Source organism: Callorhinus ursinus, unplaced genomic scaffold (assembly GCF_003265705.2).
Source record: "Callorhinus ursinus isolate GAN/ISIS: 27379988/994484 unplaced genomic scaffold, GSC_fseal_2.0 scaffold6, whole genome shotgun sequence".
Lineage (NCBI taxonomy): Eukaryota > Metazoa > Chordata > Mammalia > Carnivora > Otariidae > Callorhinus > Callorhinus ursinus.
The window spans coordinates 28119197-28140823 of record NW_027397068.1 but is presented as its reverse complement, the minus strand read 5'-3'; the positions used below and the strand labels follow the sequence as shown (position 1 = coordinate 28140823).

The 21627-nt window shown below is 34.9% G+C and overlaps 1 protein-coding gene across 3 annotated transcripts in view; it reads right to left on the bottom strand.

Annotated features, from left to right (window-relative positions):
- AFG1L (AFG1 like ATPase) overlaps positions 1 to 21627 on the bottom strand; it is a 223698-nt gene that overhangs the window by 109350 nt on the left and 92721 nt on the right. For all 3 annotated transcript variants that reach the window (XM_073893739.1, XM_025863601.2, XM_073893740.1), the window contains one exon: positions 18700 to 18799. In XM_073893739.1, the coding sequence (XP_073749840.1) occupies positions 18700 to 18799 (100 nt within the window). The remainder of the gene's footprint in view (positions 1 to 18699; positions 18800 to 21627) is intronic.

The window sequence follows — 21627 nt, the reverse complement described above, 5'->3', positions numbered from 1 at the left end:
GACATGATATTCTATATAGAAACCCCAAAAGACTCCACCCAAAACCTGCTAAAACTGATAAATAAATTCAGTAAGGTTGCAGAATCTACAGAAATCTGTTGCATTTCTATACACCAATAATGAAGCAGCAGAAAGAGAAATTAAGAAAACAATCCCATTTACAGTTGCACCAAAAATAATAAAATACCTAGGAATAAACCTAACCAAAAAGGCAAAGACCTGTTGAAATAAATTGAAAATGACACAAAGAAATGGAAAGACATTCCATGCTCATGGATTAGAAGAAAAAGTATTGTTAACATGTCTATACTACCCAAAGCCAATCTAGATATTTAATGCGATCCCTATCAAAATACCAACAGCATTTTTCAGAGAACTAGAACAAACAATTCTAAAATGTGTATGGAACCACAAAACACCCCAAATAGCCAAAGCAATCTTGAAAAAGAAAAGCAAATCTAGAGGCATCACAATTTCAGACTTCAAGTTATAGTACAAAGCTGTAGTAGTCAAAACAGTATGGTACTGGCACAAAAATAGACATACAGATCAATAGAAGAGAATAGAAAACCCAGAAAGGAACCCACAACTACATGGTCAAATATTCTTTGACAAAGCAGGAAAGAATATTCAGTGGAAAAAAAGACAGTCTCTTCAACAAATGGTGTTGGGAAAACCGGGTAGCAACATGCAAAAGAATGAAACTAGACCACTCTTATACCATTCACAAAAATAATTTCAAAATGGATTAAAGACCTAAATGTGAGACCTGAAACCATAAAAATCCTAGCAAAGAACACAGACAGTGACTTCTTTGACACTGGCCTTAGCAACTTTTTTCTACATATGTCTCCTGAGGCAAGGGAAACAAAAACAAAAATAAACTATTGGTACTACATCAAAATAAAAAGCTTCTGCACAGCAAAGGAAACAACCAACAAAACTAAAAGAAAATCTATGGAACAGGAGAAGATATTTGCAAATGACATATCTGATAAAGAGTTAATACCCAAAATATATAAAGAACTGATACAATTCAACACCCAAAAAACAAATAATCCAATAAATCGGCAAAAGATACGAACAGACATTTCTCCAAAAAAATATCCGATGGCCAACACACATGAAAAAATGTTCAACATCACCCATCATCAGGGATGTACAAATCAAAACTACAATGCGATATCACCTCACATCTGTCAGAATGGCTAAAATCATGAGTGCAAGCTCCGAGTTGGGCTCCACGCTGGCCATGGAGCCTACTTTAAAAAACAAAACAAAACAAACAAACAAAAAGACTTTTTGTGACATTGAAAAGCTGAAAGAATTCATCACCAGAATACCAGAACTACAAAAAAAATCTTAAAAAGCAGTCCCCTGGCAAAAAAATATTAGATGGAACCCCGTAATACACAGAGGAATGAAGAGCACCAGAAATGGTAATTATGGGTAAATATGAAACTTTATTATTATCTAAATCCTTTTTTAAAAAAGATTTTATTTATTTATTTGAAAGAGAGAGACATGGGGAGAGGGGCAGGGGAAGAGAGAAGAGAGGGAGAAACAGACTCCCTGCTGAGCCCGGAGCCTGATACGGGTTTGATCCCAGGACCCTGGGATCATGACCTGAGTCAAAGGCAGACACTTAACCAACTGAGCAACTCAGGTGCCCCTAAGTCCTTTTTTTTTTTTTTTTAATTTTTTTAAGTAATTTTTACACCCAACATGGGGCTCAAACTCACAACCCTGGGATCATGAGTTCCATGCTCTTTCAAATGAGCCAGCCAGGTGCCCCTTATCTAAATCCTTCTAAAAGTTAACTATTTAGGGCCGCCCGGATGGCTCAGCTGGTTAAGAGGCAGACTCTTGATTCGTTTCAGGTCATGATTTCAGGGTCATGAGATAGAGGAGCCCCCACAAGGCTTCATACTCAGGGCGGAGGCTGCTTATCCCTCTCCCTCCAACCCCCGCCTCCCCCGCCATTTGTGCTCTCTCTCTCTCAAATTACTAAAATCTTTTTAAAAAATTTAAAAAAAAAAGGGGGGGGGCGCCTGGGTGGCTCAGTCATTTAATCGTCTTCTTCGGCTCCGGTCATGATCCCAGGGCCCTGGGATAGAGCCCCGCACTGGGCTCCCTGCTCCGCGGGGAGCCTGCTTCTCCCTCTCCCACTGCCCCTCCCCACTGCTCATGCTCACACACGCTCTAACTCTCTCAAATAAAAACAAATCTTAAAAAATTTAAAAAAATGAAAGATAAGTATTTAAAGCAAATATAACTGTATACTTTGGCATGCATAACATTGGTGTATAAAAGAATGGGTGTATACTGTTTAAAGTAAGGTTCTTACACTATACTAGAAGTAGTAACATCACTTAAAGGTAAACTGATTTAAGTTAAAGTTTTATACTATAATCTCCAAAGCAAACCATAAAACCTTTTCTAAAACCTCATAAAAGTGAAACTATAGAGTATATATTATTTTGTATAAGGTTTCTTACCTCAGCCTGTTTCTGAAACTTACCCATGTTGTTATGTGTTTATTCTTTTTTATTCCTTTTATTCATATGCTACAGTTTCTTTATCCATCCTCTGGTTGATGAAAACCTGATCAGTTTCCAGTTATTGACTATAACAAATAAAGCAGCTAGAACCTTCTTTTTTTTAAGGTTCAATTAGCTTATATGTTGGCTAATAGAACCATTCTTGTACAAATTTTTTTGTCAACTTTTTTTCTTCCCATTTCTATGGGTAAATATCTAGGAGTTTAACTGTTGGATCATAGGATTAGAAGTATGTTTAATTTCATAAGAAAATGTCAAACCTTTTTTCAGTGTCTTATACTCTACATTCCCGACAACAGTGTAGGAGAGTTTTAGTTGCCCCACATCTTCATAAGTAGTTGGTTTTGCAAGTCTTTTTAATTTGAGTCATTGTTGTGGGTACGTATTATGATGTTTCACTGTGCTATTAATTTGCATTTGCCTGGTGACTATGTAAGTTGGCATTTTTGCATATGTCTCCTCAAAAGAAGTGCCTATTCAAAAATTGGGCCCAATTCTTATCAGGCGGTTTATTATTGGCTTTTAAGAATTCTTTGTATATTCTAGATCCTATTCCTTTGTCAAATATATGATTTACAAATATTTTTTCCCAGTCTGTGGCTTGTCCATTCATTTTCCTAAAGTGCTTTTGAAGGAGCAGCAGTTTTTAATTTTGTTGAAATCTAATTTATCATATTTTTATACTATTGCTTTCTAGGACTTAAGAAATCTTTGCCTACCTCCATATCATGAAGACATACTTCAAATGTTTTCCTTGAAAAGCTTTATAGTTTGTTTTTTTGACTTAGGCCTATGATCCATCTCAAATTAATTTTTGTGATATATGAGATAGGGTCAAGGTTCATTTTTTTCCCATAATGATATGCAGCTACTCCAGCGTCATTTCTTTCCCCAATAGACTGTCCACTGCCTTTGTCAAAAGTCAAATGATCATAAGTAGGTAGGTATGTATTTCTGAGCTCTCCATTCTCCATGCCAATCATTAATTTCCACTGATTAATTTTTCTATCCTATACCAATACCACACACCTTAATTTTTTGTAGATTTCTAGTAAGTCTTAAAACTGTTTGCCCTTCAGCTTTGTTGTTCTTTAAGAAAAAAATTGGGGGGGATGCCTGGGTGGCTCAGTCAGTTAAGCATCTGCCTTTGGCTCAGGTCATGATCCCAGTGTCCTGGGATCAAGTCCCCCATCAGGCTCCTTGCTCAGTGGGGAGCCTGTTTCTCCTTCTGCCTGCTGCTCCCCCTGCTTCTACCCTTTCTCTCTCTCACAAATAAATAAAATCTTTAAAAAAAAATTTTTTTAAGTAGACTCCATACAACATGGGGCTTGAACTCACGGCCCTGAGATTAAGAGTCATGTGTTCTACCAACTGAGCCAGCCAGGTGCCCCAACTTTATGCTTTTTAGAGTATTTTGCTTACTCAGGGTATTTTTTTTTCATTGCCATATAAAACTTGTCAAAAAAAAAAAAAAGCATGCTGGGGTTATGATTATCATAGTATTGAATCTACATATCAATTTAAGAAGAAGTGACATTTTTTCTAATATTGAATGCTCCAATCCAAGAAAATAGTATATCATTCCATTTATTTAGGTCTTTAATTTCTCCCAGCAATGTTTTCTAGTTTTCAGTGTGGAGAGGTATTGCAGGTTTTCTGTTAAACCTATTTCTAATTACGTTATGCTTTTGATGATATTATTAAAATTGGGGGTTTTATTTCATTTTCCAAATCCTTGCTGCAAGTATATAAAAATATCATTGATTTTTGCACACTAACCATGTAACCTGTGAGTGTGCTAAATTCACACAGTAGCTCTATGAGCTTATTTGAAGATTTTAAAGATACCTCTATGTAAACAGTGCCTTTTTAAAAACAGATCATTTTGGCTCTTCTTTTCCATTCCATGTTTTCTTTTTCTTGCCTTATTTCAGTTACTAGGGCCTCTGATATTATGTTGACTAGAAGTGGGAAGAGTTAAGCATCCTTGTCTTGTTCCCAGTGTGAGAGGGAGAATGTCCAATATTTCACCATTAAATACGCTCACTGGTTTTGGTGGATGGTTCTGGTAGATGTTCTTTATCAAATTAAGGAAGCTTTTTACTATTCCCAGTTCATTGGTTGGTTGTTTTTTTAATAAAATGCTAGCCCTAGCATTTAATAATGAATGTGAGCCAGATCTTGTCAAATGTTTTTTCCATATTTGTTAAAAGTATTATTTTTCTCCTTTATTCTGTTAATATAGATGACACTGACTGATTCTCAAATTTTAAATTAATATTGCATTCATAGAATAAACCCCAAATAGTCATGATGTATTATTATCCTCTTTTTATATGCTGCTAAATTTGCTTTGCTAATATTTTGTTAATTATTTTTATGTCTATGTTCTTGAGAAATATTATCTTGTTAGTTTTCTTTCTTTGGAATGCCTTAGTTGAGTTTTGCTGTTATGGCTACACTAGACACATAACAGGAGTTGAGAAATGTTTCCCATTCTTCTGTTTTCTGAAAGAGTTTGTGTAAGACAGTATAAGTAAGGTTCTTCCTTAAATGTTTGATAGAATTCATCAGTGAAACCTTCTGGGTCTAGACTTTTTGGTGGGAAAGTTTTTGATAACAAATTAGATTTCATTAGTAACTATATGGATATTCAGATTTTCTGTTTCATTTTGTGTCAGTTTTGGCAAATTTTATTTTTTAATAATTTTGTCCATTTCATCTAAGTTGTGACATTTGTGGTCATGAAGTTGCTCACAATATTCTTCTGATTATCCTTTTAATATTTATAATCCTTTCATTCTTAATATTGTCATTTGTGTGGGGTTTTTTTCTTGATCGGTGTAGTTAAAGGTTTTACAATTTTGTTCATCTCAAAAAACTCAGTTTGGGGTTTGTTAATTTTACTATTGTTTGTTTTCTAATTTCATTGGTTTCTACTCTTTGTATTTCCTTCCTTCTTTCTACTTAGTTTTAATTTACCCTTCTAGGTTCTTTTTTCTCCTTTTTTTAAACTGATAATTGACATATAACATTATATACTAGCTTCAAGTGTACAACATAATGATTTGATACTTGTATATATTGCAAAATGATCACTCATAGTAAGTCTAGTTACTATCCATCACCAGCTACAATTTTTTTCCTCTGATAAGAACTTTAAGATCTACTCTCTTGGCAACTTTCAAATACACAATACAGTATTGTTAACTGGAGTCATCATGCTCTACATTACATCCCCAGAACTTATTTCTTTTATAACTGGAAGTTTGTACCTTTTGACCACCTTCACCCATTTTGTCCACCCTCCACCCTCCACCTGTGGCAACCATCAATCCCTTCTCTGCCTCTATGAGTTCAGTTTCCAGTAGTGCAATTGCTGGAGCATATGGCAGTCTATTTTTAATTTTTTGAGGAACCTCCATGTTTTTCCATCGTGACTACAACAATTTACATTCCTATGAGCAGCACACAAGGGTTCCCTTTTATCCACTTCCCCACCAACACTTGCTATTTTTTCTTTTTGATAGTAACCATTCTAAGAGGTGTGAGGTGATAACTCATTGTGGTTCTGATTTTAATTTCCCTGACAATTAGTGATGTTGAGCTCCTTTTCATATACCTGTTGGCCAGCTGTATATCTTCCTTGGAAAAATGTCTATTTAGATCCTCCTGCCCACTTTTAATCAGATTGTGGTTTTTTGCTATTGAGTTGTAAGAGTTCTTTTTATATTTTGGATATTAAACCCTTATCAAATATATGATTTGCAAAGATTTTCTCCAATTTGGTAGGTTGCCTCTTAGCTTCTTAAGGTAAAATCTTAGGTCACTGATTTTAGAGACTTTTTTTCCTCTAAAAAAACATTTAAACTACAAATTTTCCTCAAAGAACTGTTTTATTTAGCAACATCCTAAAAATTTCAATGTTAACATTTTCATTTTATTTTGCTTCAAAACATTTTCTAATTTTCATTGTGATTTTTTATTTAATCCATGGATTAGTTAAATATATTATTTAATTTGCAAATATTTGAGAGTTTCCTGGATATCTCATTGTTGTTTACATTTAATTTAATTCTACTATGGTGAGAATACATTCTATATGATTTCAAACTTTATAAATTTGTTGAGACTTGGTTTACAGACCAGAATATGTTCAATCTTGGTGAACATACAATGTGCACTTAAAAAGACTGAATTCTGCAGTTATTGGGTTTAATGTGCAATAAGTACTAATTAGGTCAAAACAAATGATTATATCTTTACAAATTTTTGTTCATTCAATTGCTTTAGGAGGGATGTTCAAATTTCCAACTATGATTATTCAATTGTCTAGTTCACTCATTAAATCTATTTTTGCTTTGTGTAATTTGAAGATGTGTTACTAGGTGCATATATTTAAGATTATCATGGTTTTCTAATAAATAGACTTTTATCATTATGAAATGTCACTCTTAATCTCTAGTAATATTTGTTTTGACATTTACATTTTTGGAGTTTTGGATGAAACTTAGAATTTATAGATTTATAAAAGTATTTATATAATTTATAAAACCATAAGTACCGATCTCACATAGACGTTACGCATGCTAGATAATGCTTATCTATCTCTTCTTCACAAAACATTTGGATGAAATATAAAATTAACATTTACATTATTGAATTTACTCTTTCTTCCTTTTTTAGTTCTTTCCGTTCTTCTATTTTTTCCTTCCTTTTTAATCATTGCCAATCAGTTTATTTTTTTATTTTTTTTAAGATTTTATTTATTTATTTGAGAGAGAATGAGAGATAGAGAGCACAAGAGGGAAGAGTGTCAGAGGGAAAAGCAGACTCCCTGCTGAGCAGGGAGCCCGACACGGGACTCAATCCTGGGACTCCAGGATCATGACCTGAGCCAAAGGCAGTCGCTTAACCAACTGAGCCACCCAGGCGCCCCTGCCAATCAGTTTAAAGCAACAAATAAAACTATATTTATTCTAGAGAGGTTTTATACCACCACTGTCTTGACCATAAGGGCTTATTTTTTTTAAATATCAATAATGTGTTTGGTGATACACAAATTAAAAAATCAGAAAGAAAAGTTAGGGTGATCTACACATCTATTATTATTGATGTTGTGTTACTGCATATATCCTCAGCTAATATTTTCGATGAAAACTGCTATAGAGATTATTGCAGGAAGATGAAATCCTTCCCATCAATCCTACAAATAGTCCTGTAAATTAAATCCATTTTTTATTTAAATAATTCCCAGCCCTTCACTTTAGATATCCTACAACATTTTAAAGGATACGATCCCCTGTAAGAGTAATAGTAGGAATCCAAGGAAATTATAGGCTCCAGAGGGTATTGTTTTTAAGAACCATGAAAGAGAAACTTCACAAAATGTCACATAAAATCTTGATTACAAAAATACTACCATCCATATACTTACTATTTATTTTCAGTAAAGTTAAACATCAATGAAGTAGTTTTTCACACTAGAGCTTCTTTTTATAATGGAAGTCAATGGATTTAAATATCATGTCTTAAGTGTTCAATGAGAGAACAGAACCTCTATATTTCCGGGAATCTTTCATGCATGAAGATGATCCAAAACCAGCCAGGCAAAAATTAGTGGCAGAGACTCTTACTCTCCTGTTAACTTTTAGAAACATCTATTTCATTATCAAGTGTGAGTGGCTGAGGCTTAGTTAACAACAGCTTTCACTTGGACTCTAAATAAAAGTTGTCTTTGTACTCTGAGGTCCTTACTACCAGATGGAGTATTAGTGTGAATGAATGGAATTCTTTGACAAATTTATTTAGAGTTCATTTAAGTTCATTGTGGTTTTTGTACTGATCTCTACAAAAACTGTATGGATGAGTCAGTGGAGTCCTTAGCATCTCTCTCCATGACTTCCTTTTTATGATAATATCACACTTATTTCCTGCAATGTCAACTACATAATTAGATGGGCCTTGCTGTCAAAGATCTCTTAATGGATTCTTTAATGTTGAAAATATTTCCTCTTTTTGGTATCATAAATCATTATAGCTGAAGGTAACTATAAGAGTATATTCTGGTAAAGCAGAAAATCATTCTTGTGCAGCTATATTCCAGATTAGGAATTTACATGCTCATTTTGGTACTAGACAAAAGATGTCCTCTTATTGAAATGATCTTAGGCTCAAAACTATTTTCTACAAATTTGATTTACCTACAACTGAAATCCATAGCAGACAAACTCCAGCACAATGGCCCAGGAGTCAAGGGCACAGGACCCCTGCTGCCATGAACTGAAGAAGGAGAAACTGAGCCCAGCATAAGCATCCTCTAGTGGGGCCACAGGGACCAGCAGGGCCTGCCATAGTAAATTCAATCTGACATTAATAAACTCATGCCAGCCTTCATATTGTTACTATTTGTATGGTATATCTTTTTGCAACCACTTACTTTCAATCTATCTTTACATTTAAATTATATCTTCTGAAATTTTTAATCCATTCTGTACCTCTCAATCCCTTTCAACCATTTTGCCCATCCTCCCCTCCGACAACCACCAGTTTGTTCTCTGTATTTATGGGTCTGTTCGTTTTTTTTGGTCTGTTTTCTTTTTTAGATTCCACATATAAGTGGAATCATAGAATATTTGTCTTTCTCTGTCTGACTTATTTCACTTAGCATAATACCCTCTAGGTCCATCCATGTTGTCACAAATAGCAAGATCTCATTCTTTTTTATGGCTGAGTAATAATCCATTGTATGTATGTGTATGGATGAGTGTGTGTGTGTGTGTGTGTGTGTGTGCGCGCGCGCGCGCATACATATACACCAAATCTTCTTTATCCATTCATCTGTCAATGGACACTCAGGTTGCCTCCATATTTTGGCTATTGTAAATAATGCTGCAATGAACATAAGGGTGCATTTATCTTCTCAAATTAGTTTTTTCATTTCCTTTGAGTAAATACCCAGGAATTAAATTACTGGATCATATGCCATTTTTATTTTTCATTTTTTGAGAAACCTTCATACTATTTTCCACGGTGGCTGCACGAATTTTTCATTCCCACCAACAATGCACAAGGGTGCACATCCTTACCAATACTTGCTATTTCTTGTCTTCTTGATACTAGCCACTCTGACAAGTGTAAGATGATATCTCGTTGTGGTTTTGATTTGCATTTCCCTGATGATTAGTGATGTTGAGCACATTTTCATGTCTCTATTGGCGATCTGTAGGTCTTCCCTGGAAAAATGTCTATCAGGTCCTCGGCTCATTTTTAAATTGGATTATCTGGGGGTTTTTGGTGTTGAGTTGTATATGTTCTTTATAGATTTTGGATATTAACCCCTTATTGGACATAACATTGTAAATATCTTTTCCTATTCAGGAGACTTTCTCATTTTGTTGATGGTTTCCTTTGCTATGCAGAAATTTTTTATTTTGGTTATGTCCCAATATTTTGTCTTTATTCTTGAAGAAAATTTTTGTTTCATATCTAGGTTGACGGGTTTTTCCCCCAGTATAAAGATGTAGTTCCATGGTTGCTGGCCTCCATAGTTCCTAATGGAAGTCATCAGAAGCTAATCATCGTTCCCCTGTATTTTACATGCTGTTTTTCTCTAGATGCTTTCTAGATTTTCCTTTCACATTAGATTTTTAGCAGTTTGACTATAATATGCCTAGCAGTGTTTTATTGTATTTGCTCTGCTTGACTTTCACCAAGCTTCTTGAACCTGTAAATTTATGTCTGTCCCAGATTAGGAAATTTTCAGTCATTATTTCTTCAAAAGTTTTTCTGCCTCATTCTCTCTTCTTACCTTCTAGGATTCCAATTAGAAATATGTTAGAAAGCTTGTTATGGTTCTACAAACTTAAGGCTTTCTTTCTTTTCTTCTCTCATTTACTCTCCACTCTTCACACTGAGTAATTTCAAGTTCTCTGGCTCTTTGCTTGGTTATCTCCATTCTGCTAGTAAGCTCATCAAGTGAATTTTTACTTAGGATACTGTCTTTTTTCATTCTAAAATTTAAACTTGGTACTTTTTTATGATTTCTCTTGCTCTGCTGAGATTTCCTATCTCTTCATTCATTATGAACATATTTTCTTTACCTCATTTCTCTAACAATTATTGTTTTAATTGTTGCTTTAAAGTCTAATGCCAATATCTGGGTCATATCGGGGTTGATCTCTGTTGACTGTTTTTTTCTCTTGAGGATGGGTCAATTTTTCCTCATTCTTCATTTTGAGATTGTTTCCTGGACCTTGTGGATTCATTTCATTTTCTGGAGAGTGTCAATATCTTTGTTTTAGCAAGAAATTAGCTTGGATAATTCTAACTACAAACTGTAGTTAGATCAGTACCCTACCTTTAGTTAGGAAGTTTGTGATCTACCCCACAAATGTATGGTTCAGAGGTCAGTCAGAGGTTTGGGCAAGATTTATACATAGAACTTGGGGCTACATCCATCTAGTTCACTCTGGGGTTCATTTCTCATTTTCCTGTAGCAATGCTTGCCCCAAACTCCACCATCTGGTTCTTCAGGCCAGAAAGACCGTGAGTTTTGTATCAGAATTTCAGTCACTCAGTGTAGCACTGACTTTATCTGCCCTAAAGGTGATAGCTATTTTTTTAAAAAAGAAAAGATATCTCCAATTTTGGACTTTCTTCCAAGTCTTACCTCCCTTCTAGAATCTGCCTGACATTTTTTACTCTTCAAGACCTTCAGATAGTTGTATTATATATTTTTTCCAAATTTATCATTATTGTCTGTAAGAAGGCCATTTGGCTAGACGCTTACTCAGCTGTATCAGAAGTTTTAGTTTTTAATAGAGAAATGTAACCCATTTATATTTCAGGTCAACATGCCTGATCTTATTTTATGTTCTTTACCCATACTTTTTGCTGCTTCTCCTGCTTTCTAGTTTTTGCTCTAAGAAATACTTTTTTCTTTTATCTTTTTTCTAGTTACTTGAAAAGTAGAAGGTATACCTTAAATTCTAAAAAACTTGACTGTGGGGCACCTGGGTGGCTCAGTCAGTTAAGCATCTGCCTTCGGCTCAGATCATGATCCCAGGGTCTTGGACTCAAGCCCCACATGGGGCTCCCTGCTCAGCGGGGAGTCTGCTTCTCCTCCCTCTGCTGCTCACTCTCTCTCTCTCTCTGTCAAATAAATAAAACCGAAAAAATAATAATAATAGTAAATAAAATAAAATAAAATACTTGACTGTGTATTTCCCTAGTTATAAGTACAACAAATGATGATACTGTCACTCAGGATTGGCAAACACTCTCTCCAAGGGGAACACAATTTACAAATATCTAAGCAAGCAGTAACTACAAATACTCATTTACACTCAATTCATTGGTATCATCAATTTTCTTATTTGAAGTATTTCTTTTTAATAAGTTCACATTAAGACCTCTTTCCTCCAAGACACGTATTTTTCTTCATTTTATTTTCTTTATTCTATTTCTACATACCTCTTAAGTTGTTTTCTTACATCACTGATTTCATTTTCTGTAGTTTCAATTCTATATTTTAGTGTTTCCAATGCTTTTATTAATTTAATTTAATTAACTTAATCTTTATTTCATTTAGCTTTCTTTTACTTCAGCCAATTTCTTAGTAAAAAGGTTTTCAACTCAATCTGTCTTTTCTCTGCTTAGATCTTCTGTATCATACAGTTTATGTTTTCTTGATTTTTAAAGAATATAAAACAAATTTTCTAATACTTACTTCTCTTTTCTACTTATTGTTCCCATATTATGGTATTTTCTTTTTATATAACCTTGAAAAAGGAGTGGTATGACTAATCTTGGAGAATCCCTATAATGAAGATATTGGTTCCCCTCCCCAACCTCCTAGTTGTTCTTATAATGTCTCTGTCTCTACTGTTGTTCAATGTTAAAAAGTGATAGTTGGCATCCTTCCTTTGTTCACACTTATAATAGAAATACCAGTGTCCCCACTAAGCAGAATTCTGACTTTTGAACTGATATACACATATTTGATATCATATTAAGAAACTACCCATCTGTTCATATTTTAGGGAGTGATTCTATCAAGAATGATGCTGAATTTTGCCAAAATGTTTGTAGCTTTTATGGTGAACACAACTGGATTTTTTTCTCCCTAGAAATATTAATATGATAAATTACATTTGTTGTATGAGTGTGCATAATTGTTAGCCAACTTTCTAGTGATATCCAGCTTTTTATTTACTGTGGATGTGTTGCTTGAGGAAGGATCACATAGTGTTGTTGCCTGATAATCTAAGTAATACAGGATTGTTCTTGGGCATTCTAATGCTGCCTGCAGCATTTTCATCATAATAAACAGTAAATTTAAAACTAGAAAGACCAGAATGCACTATTCTCACAGTTCTAACTTAAGTCAGTAGGGGACTTTTTTCTTTTTACCACTCTGTGTTTTACTATCAAAGAAACACAGTTGAAATGAATTTACATATTCTATTTCCCCATAAAAATGTATTCTTATTTTTTGATTGAATAAGTTCTTAAACTTATTTATTAATTTCACATATTAATTAATTTAATTTACTTGCCTATTATCAATTTGTCGCTAGGGTCTCCATGCTCTTAAATATTTTTTTTCTCTATTAGAATATCACATAGGGGCACCTGGGTGGCTCAGTCGTTAAGCAACTGACTTCAGCTCAGGTCATGATCCCAGGGTCCTGGGATCCAGCTCCATATCGGGCACCCTGCTCCGCAGAAGGCCTGCTTCTCCCTCTCCCACTCCCCCCGCTTGTGTTCCCTCTCTTGCTGTGTCTCTGTCAAATAAATAAAATCTTTAAAAAAAATAGAATATCATGTAATTAACAAAATTTTATTCCAGAACCTAAAAACTGAGTAGCACATATATGAAATTTTAATTGTAGATTTTTGTTTTAGGCTTTTCTAATGACCTGACAGCATAATCTTTGAAAAGTAAAACTATGTTTATTTGTATATGGGCCACATAAACTATTTCCCTAAATGACAAAAATCACAAATAAATCATCTAATTGAGGCTTTACATCTAATTGAGGCTTTATATATATACATATATATATCTATATATAGATATATCTATATATCTAGATATATCTAGATCTAATTTATCTGGAAATTTGTTAGCAATTTCCTATTCCTATGGATCTGATCCAAGATCTGCTCTGTTTCACTAAAAAAAAAAAAAAAAAAAAAGCCTTAACCAGATTATCCTACATAATATAAAACAGTAGCACTACAAATATTACACTACAACTGTTGTTTAAAATACACTAAACATATATTGAGCTTGCAAGAAACTAGGAAAATCCCTACAGACCAGCAAATAGGAGGCTAAAAGCTAAAGTAGTAATCATCAGCTGATACTGGTTTGGGTTTGTTTTTTGGGGTCTTTTTTTTTTTTTTGGATTTGCATAAAAAGATACAAGCTTCATTTAAATACATTTATGTACTTTATATTTGTTTGTATCCCAATGTTCCAAAAAAGACTTAAGGAGTCTTACAAGATTATATAAAATGCAAAAAAGGAACATAGATTAAAAGTAGGATGAAAGAAGAAAAAAATGAGAGGATACTAAATGAAGCTGGGAACAAAGCCCAAATCGCATACTATAATGACCTAAATATTTGCTCTGGGTCATCTACAAGTTTGAATCTAAGCTTCCTCGCAGTGAACGTGAAAAGCAAAACATAACCAAATACTCTACTGACAATGTTTGTGAGATAAATATAAACTGGTGTTGAGAAATACAAATATTGAACCACCCTTGCAGCCCAGGAATAAGTCCCACTTGAGGGTAAATGATTCTTTAAAGGTACTGTTGAGTAGATTTGCTAGTATTTTATTGAAAAATTTTGCACCCATGCTCATCAAGAGATATTGGCCTGTACTTCTTTTTTTAGTGGAGTCTTTTTTTTTTTTAAGATTTTATTTATTTGACAGAGAGAGACAGCGAGAGAGGGAACACAAGCAGGAGGAGTGGGAGAGGGAGAAGCAGGCTTCCCGCAGAGCAGGGAGCCCGATGTGAGGCTTGATCCCAGGACCCTGGGATCATGACCTAAGCCGAGCAGACGCTTAACGACTGAGCCACCCAGGCGCCCCTTTAGTGGAGTCTTTACCTGGTTTTGGTATCTGGGTAATGCTGGCCTCAGAATGGATTTGGAAGTTTTCCTTCCATTTCTTTTTCTTTTTTTTTTTGGAGTAGCTTGAGTTTTTTTTTATTATTACTATGTTCAGTTAGCCAACATATAGTACATCATTAGTTTTCAAAGATTCATTAGTTGCATATAACACCCAGTGCTCATCACAACACATGCCCTGGTTTGGGGTTTTAACAACTACATAGGGTACAGAGGGTGAGCCTTGGACCCAAGACAGGAATTCAAATGCAGGACTAGAGAAAAGTAACATACAGGCAGTCACTCATTGGTACCTTATTCCCCTCACCCCCCCCTCCAAGTATTGCATCCCTTTCTTCTCTTCTACAGGATTTTTCTCTCTTAGGTTCCTATACTCTGGTGTTGCTTTCACTTGTTTATCAACTATTTCCCATTAAAATTATTAATTGCTTATTAAATGTTTCTGATCATTTTCTACTAAAATTAATAATCTATTAATTGACAATTAAGTTATAAGCTGTTAAAAGATTAGGGTATGATAGCTTCCATCCACAACAATAATTCCCATTCTTGTTCATGAAGTTGAAGCTTTACAACTAGAAATGGAGAGAATGAAATGAATGAAGTGGAAGAAAATTAAACAGAGAGGCTAAAAAAATTAACGAAGGGAAAAAATATTTTTCTCCACTGAGCACCATCTTTTGGACCTTTAACCTCCAGATTATACTGTCTTTATTGAATGACAGGAATCACCACCTAGTTGTACAGGCCTGAAATTTTAAAACAATTTCTACATTTGCCTTTCTCTTTTCCTCAATATTCAACCTACAGCCCTGTGCTATCCATTTTACTTCTTGAATATCTTTCAGATCTATCCTCTCCATATCCACAGGTGATACCTATGAGTTTTTCAACCTCAGGACTACAGACATTTTTGGATAAATAATTCCTTGCTGTGGGAGGTAGCCGCACATTTTATAGGATGTTTGGGCAGAATTCCTGGCTTCTACAGAATGACTAGAGGCCAGTAGCAGTACCCATCTCCACCCTGCCTAGTTGTGACAAACAAAAATGCCTCAAACATTGCCAAATAGTCCCCTAGGTGATAATCACTGCCTTATACCAAACTAACACCATTTCTTACCCAGTGTACTACAAGAGTCTCCTAATATATCTTCACTGAATCCACCATATTACTGCACCCCCCCCATAACGGTTCTCCACACTACACCCAGTGATACTCCAACTCTGATCTTGTCAGTCCCTACTTAAAGTACTTCAGTATCTTCCCATTTCTCTTAGACTAAAATCCAAAATGCTTTTTATTGCTTTAGAAGGTCTAGCTCTCACTTCTCCAGATTCATGTTGTACCTCACTGCATCCAGTACCTCACTGTAGGATGCAGAGGGGCAGAAGGATGCCCCTCCTTCATTGTACTCCAGCCACACTGGCTACCTTTGCAGGTAGGTATGCAGAGGGGCAGAAGGATGCCCCTCCTTCATTGTACTCCAGCCACACTGGCTACCTTTCAATTCCTCACATGGCTCATCCTCTCTCCAGCTATTGGGAGAACCCTCTGACAAGAAGATTCTTCCCCTACCTCTTGTAACGCTCTGAGAATACTAATTCTCAGAGCGTTACAAGAGAATACTAATTCATCTACTAATATGCTATTTAAAACAGTAAATAGTAAAAACAGTAACAACCAATGTTGGGGCTCTAGATTAAAAGCTGTGACCTAAGGAAAAAGTTGAATGCAATTTTGATGATTGGAAAACAGGACATGCTGCTTTTTCTAGGACAGGGTAGACAAAGATCAGTGATGACCAACAACAAGCAGTGATAGAGGACAACGTGTTAAGAGTCACAAAACCTAGGTTCTAATCTCTTTTCTGCATTGATTATCCATGTGATTTGTTCTTAGTTTTAATTAACTTTTCTGGTGTACAGTTCTATCAGTTTGAATACATGTAACCATAACCACAATCGGGATACAAAACAGTTCCATCATCCCCAAAAATTCTCTCATGTTGCTCCTTTGCTGTCAAACGCCTTCCCACTGTAGTCTCTGGCAACCACTGACCTATATATTCTTTGTCCTGTACTTTTATCTTTTCCTGGCATATATTCATGCCATCTTCTCTATAATAAACTATTAAGCCATTTATGATGATCATTTGTCTGCCATGGCCAAAAACTAAATGTATGACAGTATCCCCTCTATGGTTCATATTTTAAAAAAGGATTTAAGTTTGCGGTTAATGCCCAATTTTTTCAATTTCACGTCTTAAATTTTCAGTCTTCTCTGGAAAAGTGGCTCCGCTTTGAATTTCTACATGCTATCTTGGTGGGCCTATAACTTTGCTCACTCTACAAAGCTATGAGCTCCAGAATGTACCTTACCCTTTCCTTGTGGTGGTCCTTCCTCAGTTGACCACAGCCAACTGAGCAGCCAACTGCAATTTTCTTTACAGCAGTCTTTACTGATGGTGAGGGAGGGGGCAGTGTTCCAAGCTTATTCTAGCACCATGTTATTTAGGAACATAGCTTGTCATTGAATGTCTAAAGATAATACTGATGACACTGTTTAGTCAACAGTCAGCTAAAGGAGAATCTTGATAAATGATATAATATGAAAAAACCCACTGCGTTATCTCAGAGGGTTGCCACCCTGGTAAATCATAAGAATGCTATTATATAAATTTTAATAAGCACATCTGACAGAATCATTTGTAATTCTCTAGTAGTGTATCAGATTAGGTGTAATTACACTGGATTCAAAAGAATAAATGGATTCAAAAGTATTAAGTAATTGGGGTGCCCAGGTGGCTCAGTTGGTTAAGCATGAGACTCAGTTTCGGCTCAGGTCATGATCTCATGGGCCATGGGATTGAGCCCTGCATTGGGCTCCATGCTCAGTGGGGAGTCTGCTTAAGATTCTCTCCCTCTGCCCCCCCCACTCGTACTCTCTCTCTCTAAAACAAATAAATCCTTAAAAACAAAAGTATTAAGTAATTTATGTCTCCCACAAGTGCTTCCTTAGAGATAAATTAAGTATTAGAAACACTTATATGTAAGCAAGATTTAAGTCTTTTTCTAAGATTCAATTAGGAGTTTTCTTTCATTTCATTGAGTTTCTTTTATGGCCCATAAAAAGCAATTAGAAAGGCTTGTATTTCTGAGACACAGAAACTGAAGAATTCCATAAAAATCTGCTTTTTGCTCCTTTTCCTGCTTCTATTCTTGCTAGGACCTGTACCCCCACCCCACTTTACACATGCCTCAGAATGCAAATAGTGTATGCCCTCCTTCTAAGGGACAAGGAGTTTATGATTTCTTCAGAATAAAAAACATCTAAGGAAGGACCAGGTGATAATGACTGAACAAAGCTGTCGTATGCATATTCGACATCTCAACACCAAGATGCCCTGGCTCCAAGGAATAACACCTGGGTCTCATCTTCATTCTAACCAGTTCCTGGATGCCTGAGAGGACACATACACCATACCATGATCCTTAATAAAAAACCCCAGACCCTGAACAAAGACGAAACTCATGCTCCTTTCCTTTCCAAGTCTCCCAGTCACTTCTCCGTATCTGCTCTCTCTATATCTTCAATAAACTCTGCTCTCACTTCCTGCTGGCTTGCATTTGATTTCCATCCTGCGCAGAAGCCGTGGACCCTCTTGGCTGGTTCTATAGGACCCCCCTCCAGGTCCTCAGACCTGGCCTGCCAGCATCATTTTTTGGTATGAACATATATCAAATACTCAGAGAAAAACAGCAAGTTCGTCAAAACAGGAGATCACATGAATTTACCTTGCTAAGAATATAAACATTTTTCAAATACAAATACCAACTGATTTTCTAGATTAAGTCCTTTATAAAACTAATGATAAGCAAAGTCATCAGATTTTATTAACACAATAAGATGAATATAAAAATTATAGATTTTTCAAAGCTTGTTAGTTTCCACCTAATTGGATGAGACTAGCACAATGTTTGTTTTTACCTTCCGGTGGCCTGTTGGATGTTGCCACAACGACGACCCCATTTTTGAACAGATTTTCAAAAAGCTGTTTCAGAATCATGGCATCAGCAATGTCAGTGACCTATGGACAACAACACATTTGTTTTATTTTAATTTCACTTCTGCTCTAACAAATTTGCTAATGGCTCATCTTTTTTTTTTTTTTTTTTAAGGATGGAAGTGAATTCCAAGAGAAAAATTCTAATTATCTCATGAAGAAAAGAGTAGATAATTAAAAGCATGAAAGACTGTATGGTAGTCTTTTAAACTTGACTCTTTTTTGCAAGCCTATCATTTCTACGCAAATTATCAAATGGTTCTATGTTAACTTCTTTTATAAACTACAGGTGGAAAGTACAGATAATCGTATTAAACACTTAGGAGGTCTAATCAATTAGAAATAACATAACGAAATCCGTCCTCCTATGCCCATCACAGACTCCGTCCACCCCACCCCACCCTACCCTGGCAAAAAGAGGAGAGAAAGAGAGAAAAAAACAGAAGAATAAACAAGCTGATTGAGATTTCTAATACCTTTCTGGCAAAGGTCCCTGAAAAGGTGACTTTAAATGGTCATGGGACTTTAGAAATAAGGACAAATAGCCAGTGAGACATAATCAGCTGCTGTTGAAAATAGAATGATATGACATAGATACTATTGTGCAATTGTTGCACAAAACAATTCAACAGATGGCCCATCACAAAAATAAGCAATTTCATTGTTCTTTTTAAGTGCCTTCTATTACTGTCCATGAATAATCAAAAGGCACTGCAGTCACTTCCAGCACAGCCAGCCTCTGCTAACCTTCGCAAACACAAATATTCCTTCTATTAAAAAAAAAAAAAAGAAAGAAAAGAAAAACCTTACAAGAATTGTTCATGCAGTGCTTTAAAAAACTACTTCTGACAAAAGCAGAAATGCATAATATAGATAAAACTATTCCATCTAAGTTACAGACACATATAACTATCTTTTCTAAAATTTTTTAAAAATCCACAATTAACAAACTTAATAACTTTTTTAAAAAGCTTTTTAAAATCACAAGGAAATAGAGAAATTAAGGAGGGAAGGAAGTTGAGTTCAAAAACAAATGTATGGTGAAGATAGATATTAATCATTGCACCTTCCCTTATAATAATATGGGTTTTAGATACTTCTTATGCAAAAATATTTTGATATTTAATAGCATTTCACATCATCTTAATAAAATTGGTTTTATATTCACAAAACATACAATAAATATCACATTGTTATTTTTAAATTCTGTTAGAGCACAGAAACTGGGGGAATTCTTTCAAATTAGATCAAAATACTAAAAGTTACCCAATAAATGGTCCTACCTGACTTACACAGGTTGATGTCACTTTTCTCTTTTACGCAAAAGTTTCATGATTTCCTTCCCAACTGAACAAAAACAAAACTAAACCAGGAAACAGGGATGTGCAGAGCTTTTTTTTTTTTTTGCTGCCTCACGCTATAACTTTAAAACATTAACTAGAAAACTACTGAAGATTCCTTAAATTAAAAAGACTTCAGAAACTTACAGAGTGGTGATTAAAATGAAAAGGAAAGTTGAACTATTTAATTATTTAGGAAAGTGATAGTTAATTTGGAGCTTAGGATCACTGTCAAATTTTGCTTCCGCAAAAATACTCACAGAGAAGGCCCTTTTCAAATGCTTAGACACCAGTGGCATTTCTGATGAGAGAGCAAACAAGCTTGCAAATTTTAGAAGCAAGTGCACTTTTAAATTGGATTCCCAATACACTGACTTTGAAAGAGAATGATATCAATTAAAAGTTGCCCAATTTTAGAAAATAAAAATGGTCATTTGACTATCTGACCAATGTTTTTGAAAAAAAATTTAAGTAGCTTTTCGTGCCCTACGGTTTAGAAAAGTGAAGAGACATTTAGCTTGTAACAGTGCAAAGGTTTAAGCTGCAAGTTGAAGAAAAACAAACAATAAAGACTTGTGGTTGAATCATACTTTGTTGTTTTTGTATTACAAAATGTTTTTGCTCTATCAGAGTAAATTAACTTGGAGAAGCTATGGCTAATTAATAAGGCAGGAGTCACTTGGGGTAGCTGGGTGCCAATGTATACTCTTTTGATCTTGTCCCCACACTTGTTCAGCTTTGCTGGGGAACAGTAATTTTACAGTATAAGTGAACAGAAGACAATTGGCCACACATTCTTGGAGAGCAGGCTTTTTTAGCACCCAGCATTTCATTACCACCAAGAACAAAAGAGAAGGCTACAGATTACCAATAAGGGTAGTCTGCTAATACAGAGAGGGGGAGACATTTCATTAGCATTAGAGAGAAAAGGTTTTTTATGACCTAGAGTTGCTTTCCATTATGACTCACTTAAGTAAAAAAGAAAAAAAAAATCTAATGGTTAATTTACATATGTAAGTGCTTGAGTCTCAGTCACCCACTGATTGGTACAGTGCCATGTAATGAGTGACAAACATAAGCATGCATTATCAGTAATTAGTATTAGCACAAAAATAAGCACCTATTTTTTATTAGCAGTTTTTAATAGCTTTCCTGTTTTACAAAAACGGTCAAAACTATTTTTTAAATGATATTGATAGCTTATAGAGGAGAATTTTGCATGATATTCTGCTCATCAGAATTCTTTTTTTTTTTAGACCATATTAGTAAAACATCTATCCAGTGTCCCTAAAAAAGACAGGAAAAAATAACTTTTTTAAAAAATCAGTTTCCTTCAGTATTATACCTTCAGAATCATAAATGGTTTAACAAAAAAATGTTAAATATTCGAAGTCAACATAATGAAGACCCTAAAGAAAACTTTGAGGAAAATCTGCTCTTTTATTTCAGCAACTAAAACATATAAAAACAACCTACCTAGACAAATTTCTCAAACAAAATAACAGTATATTT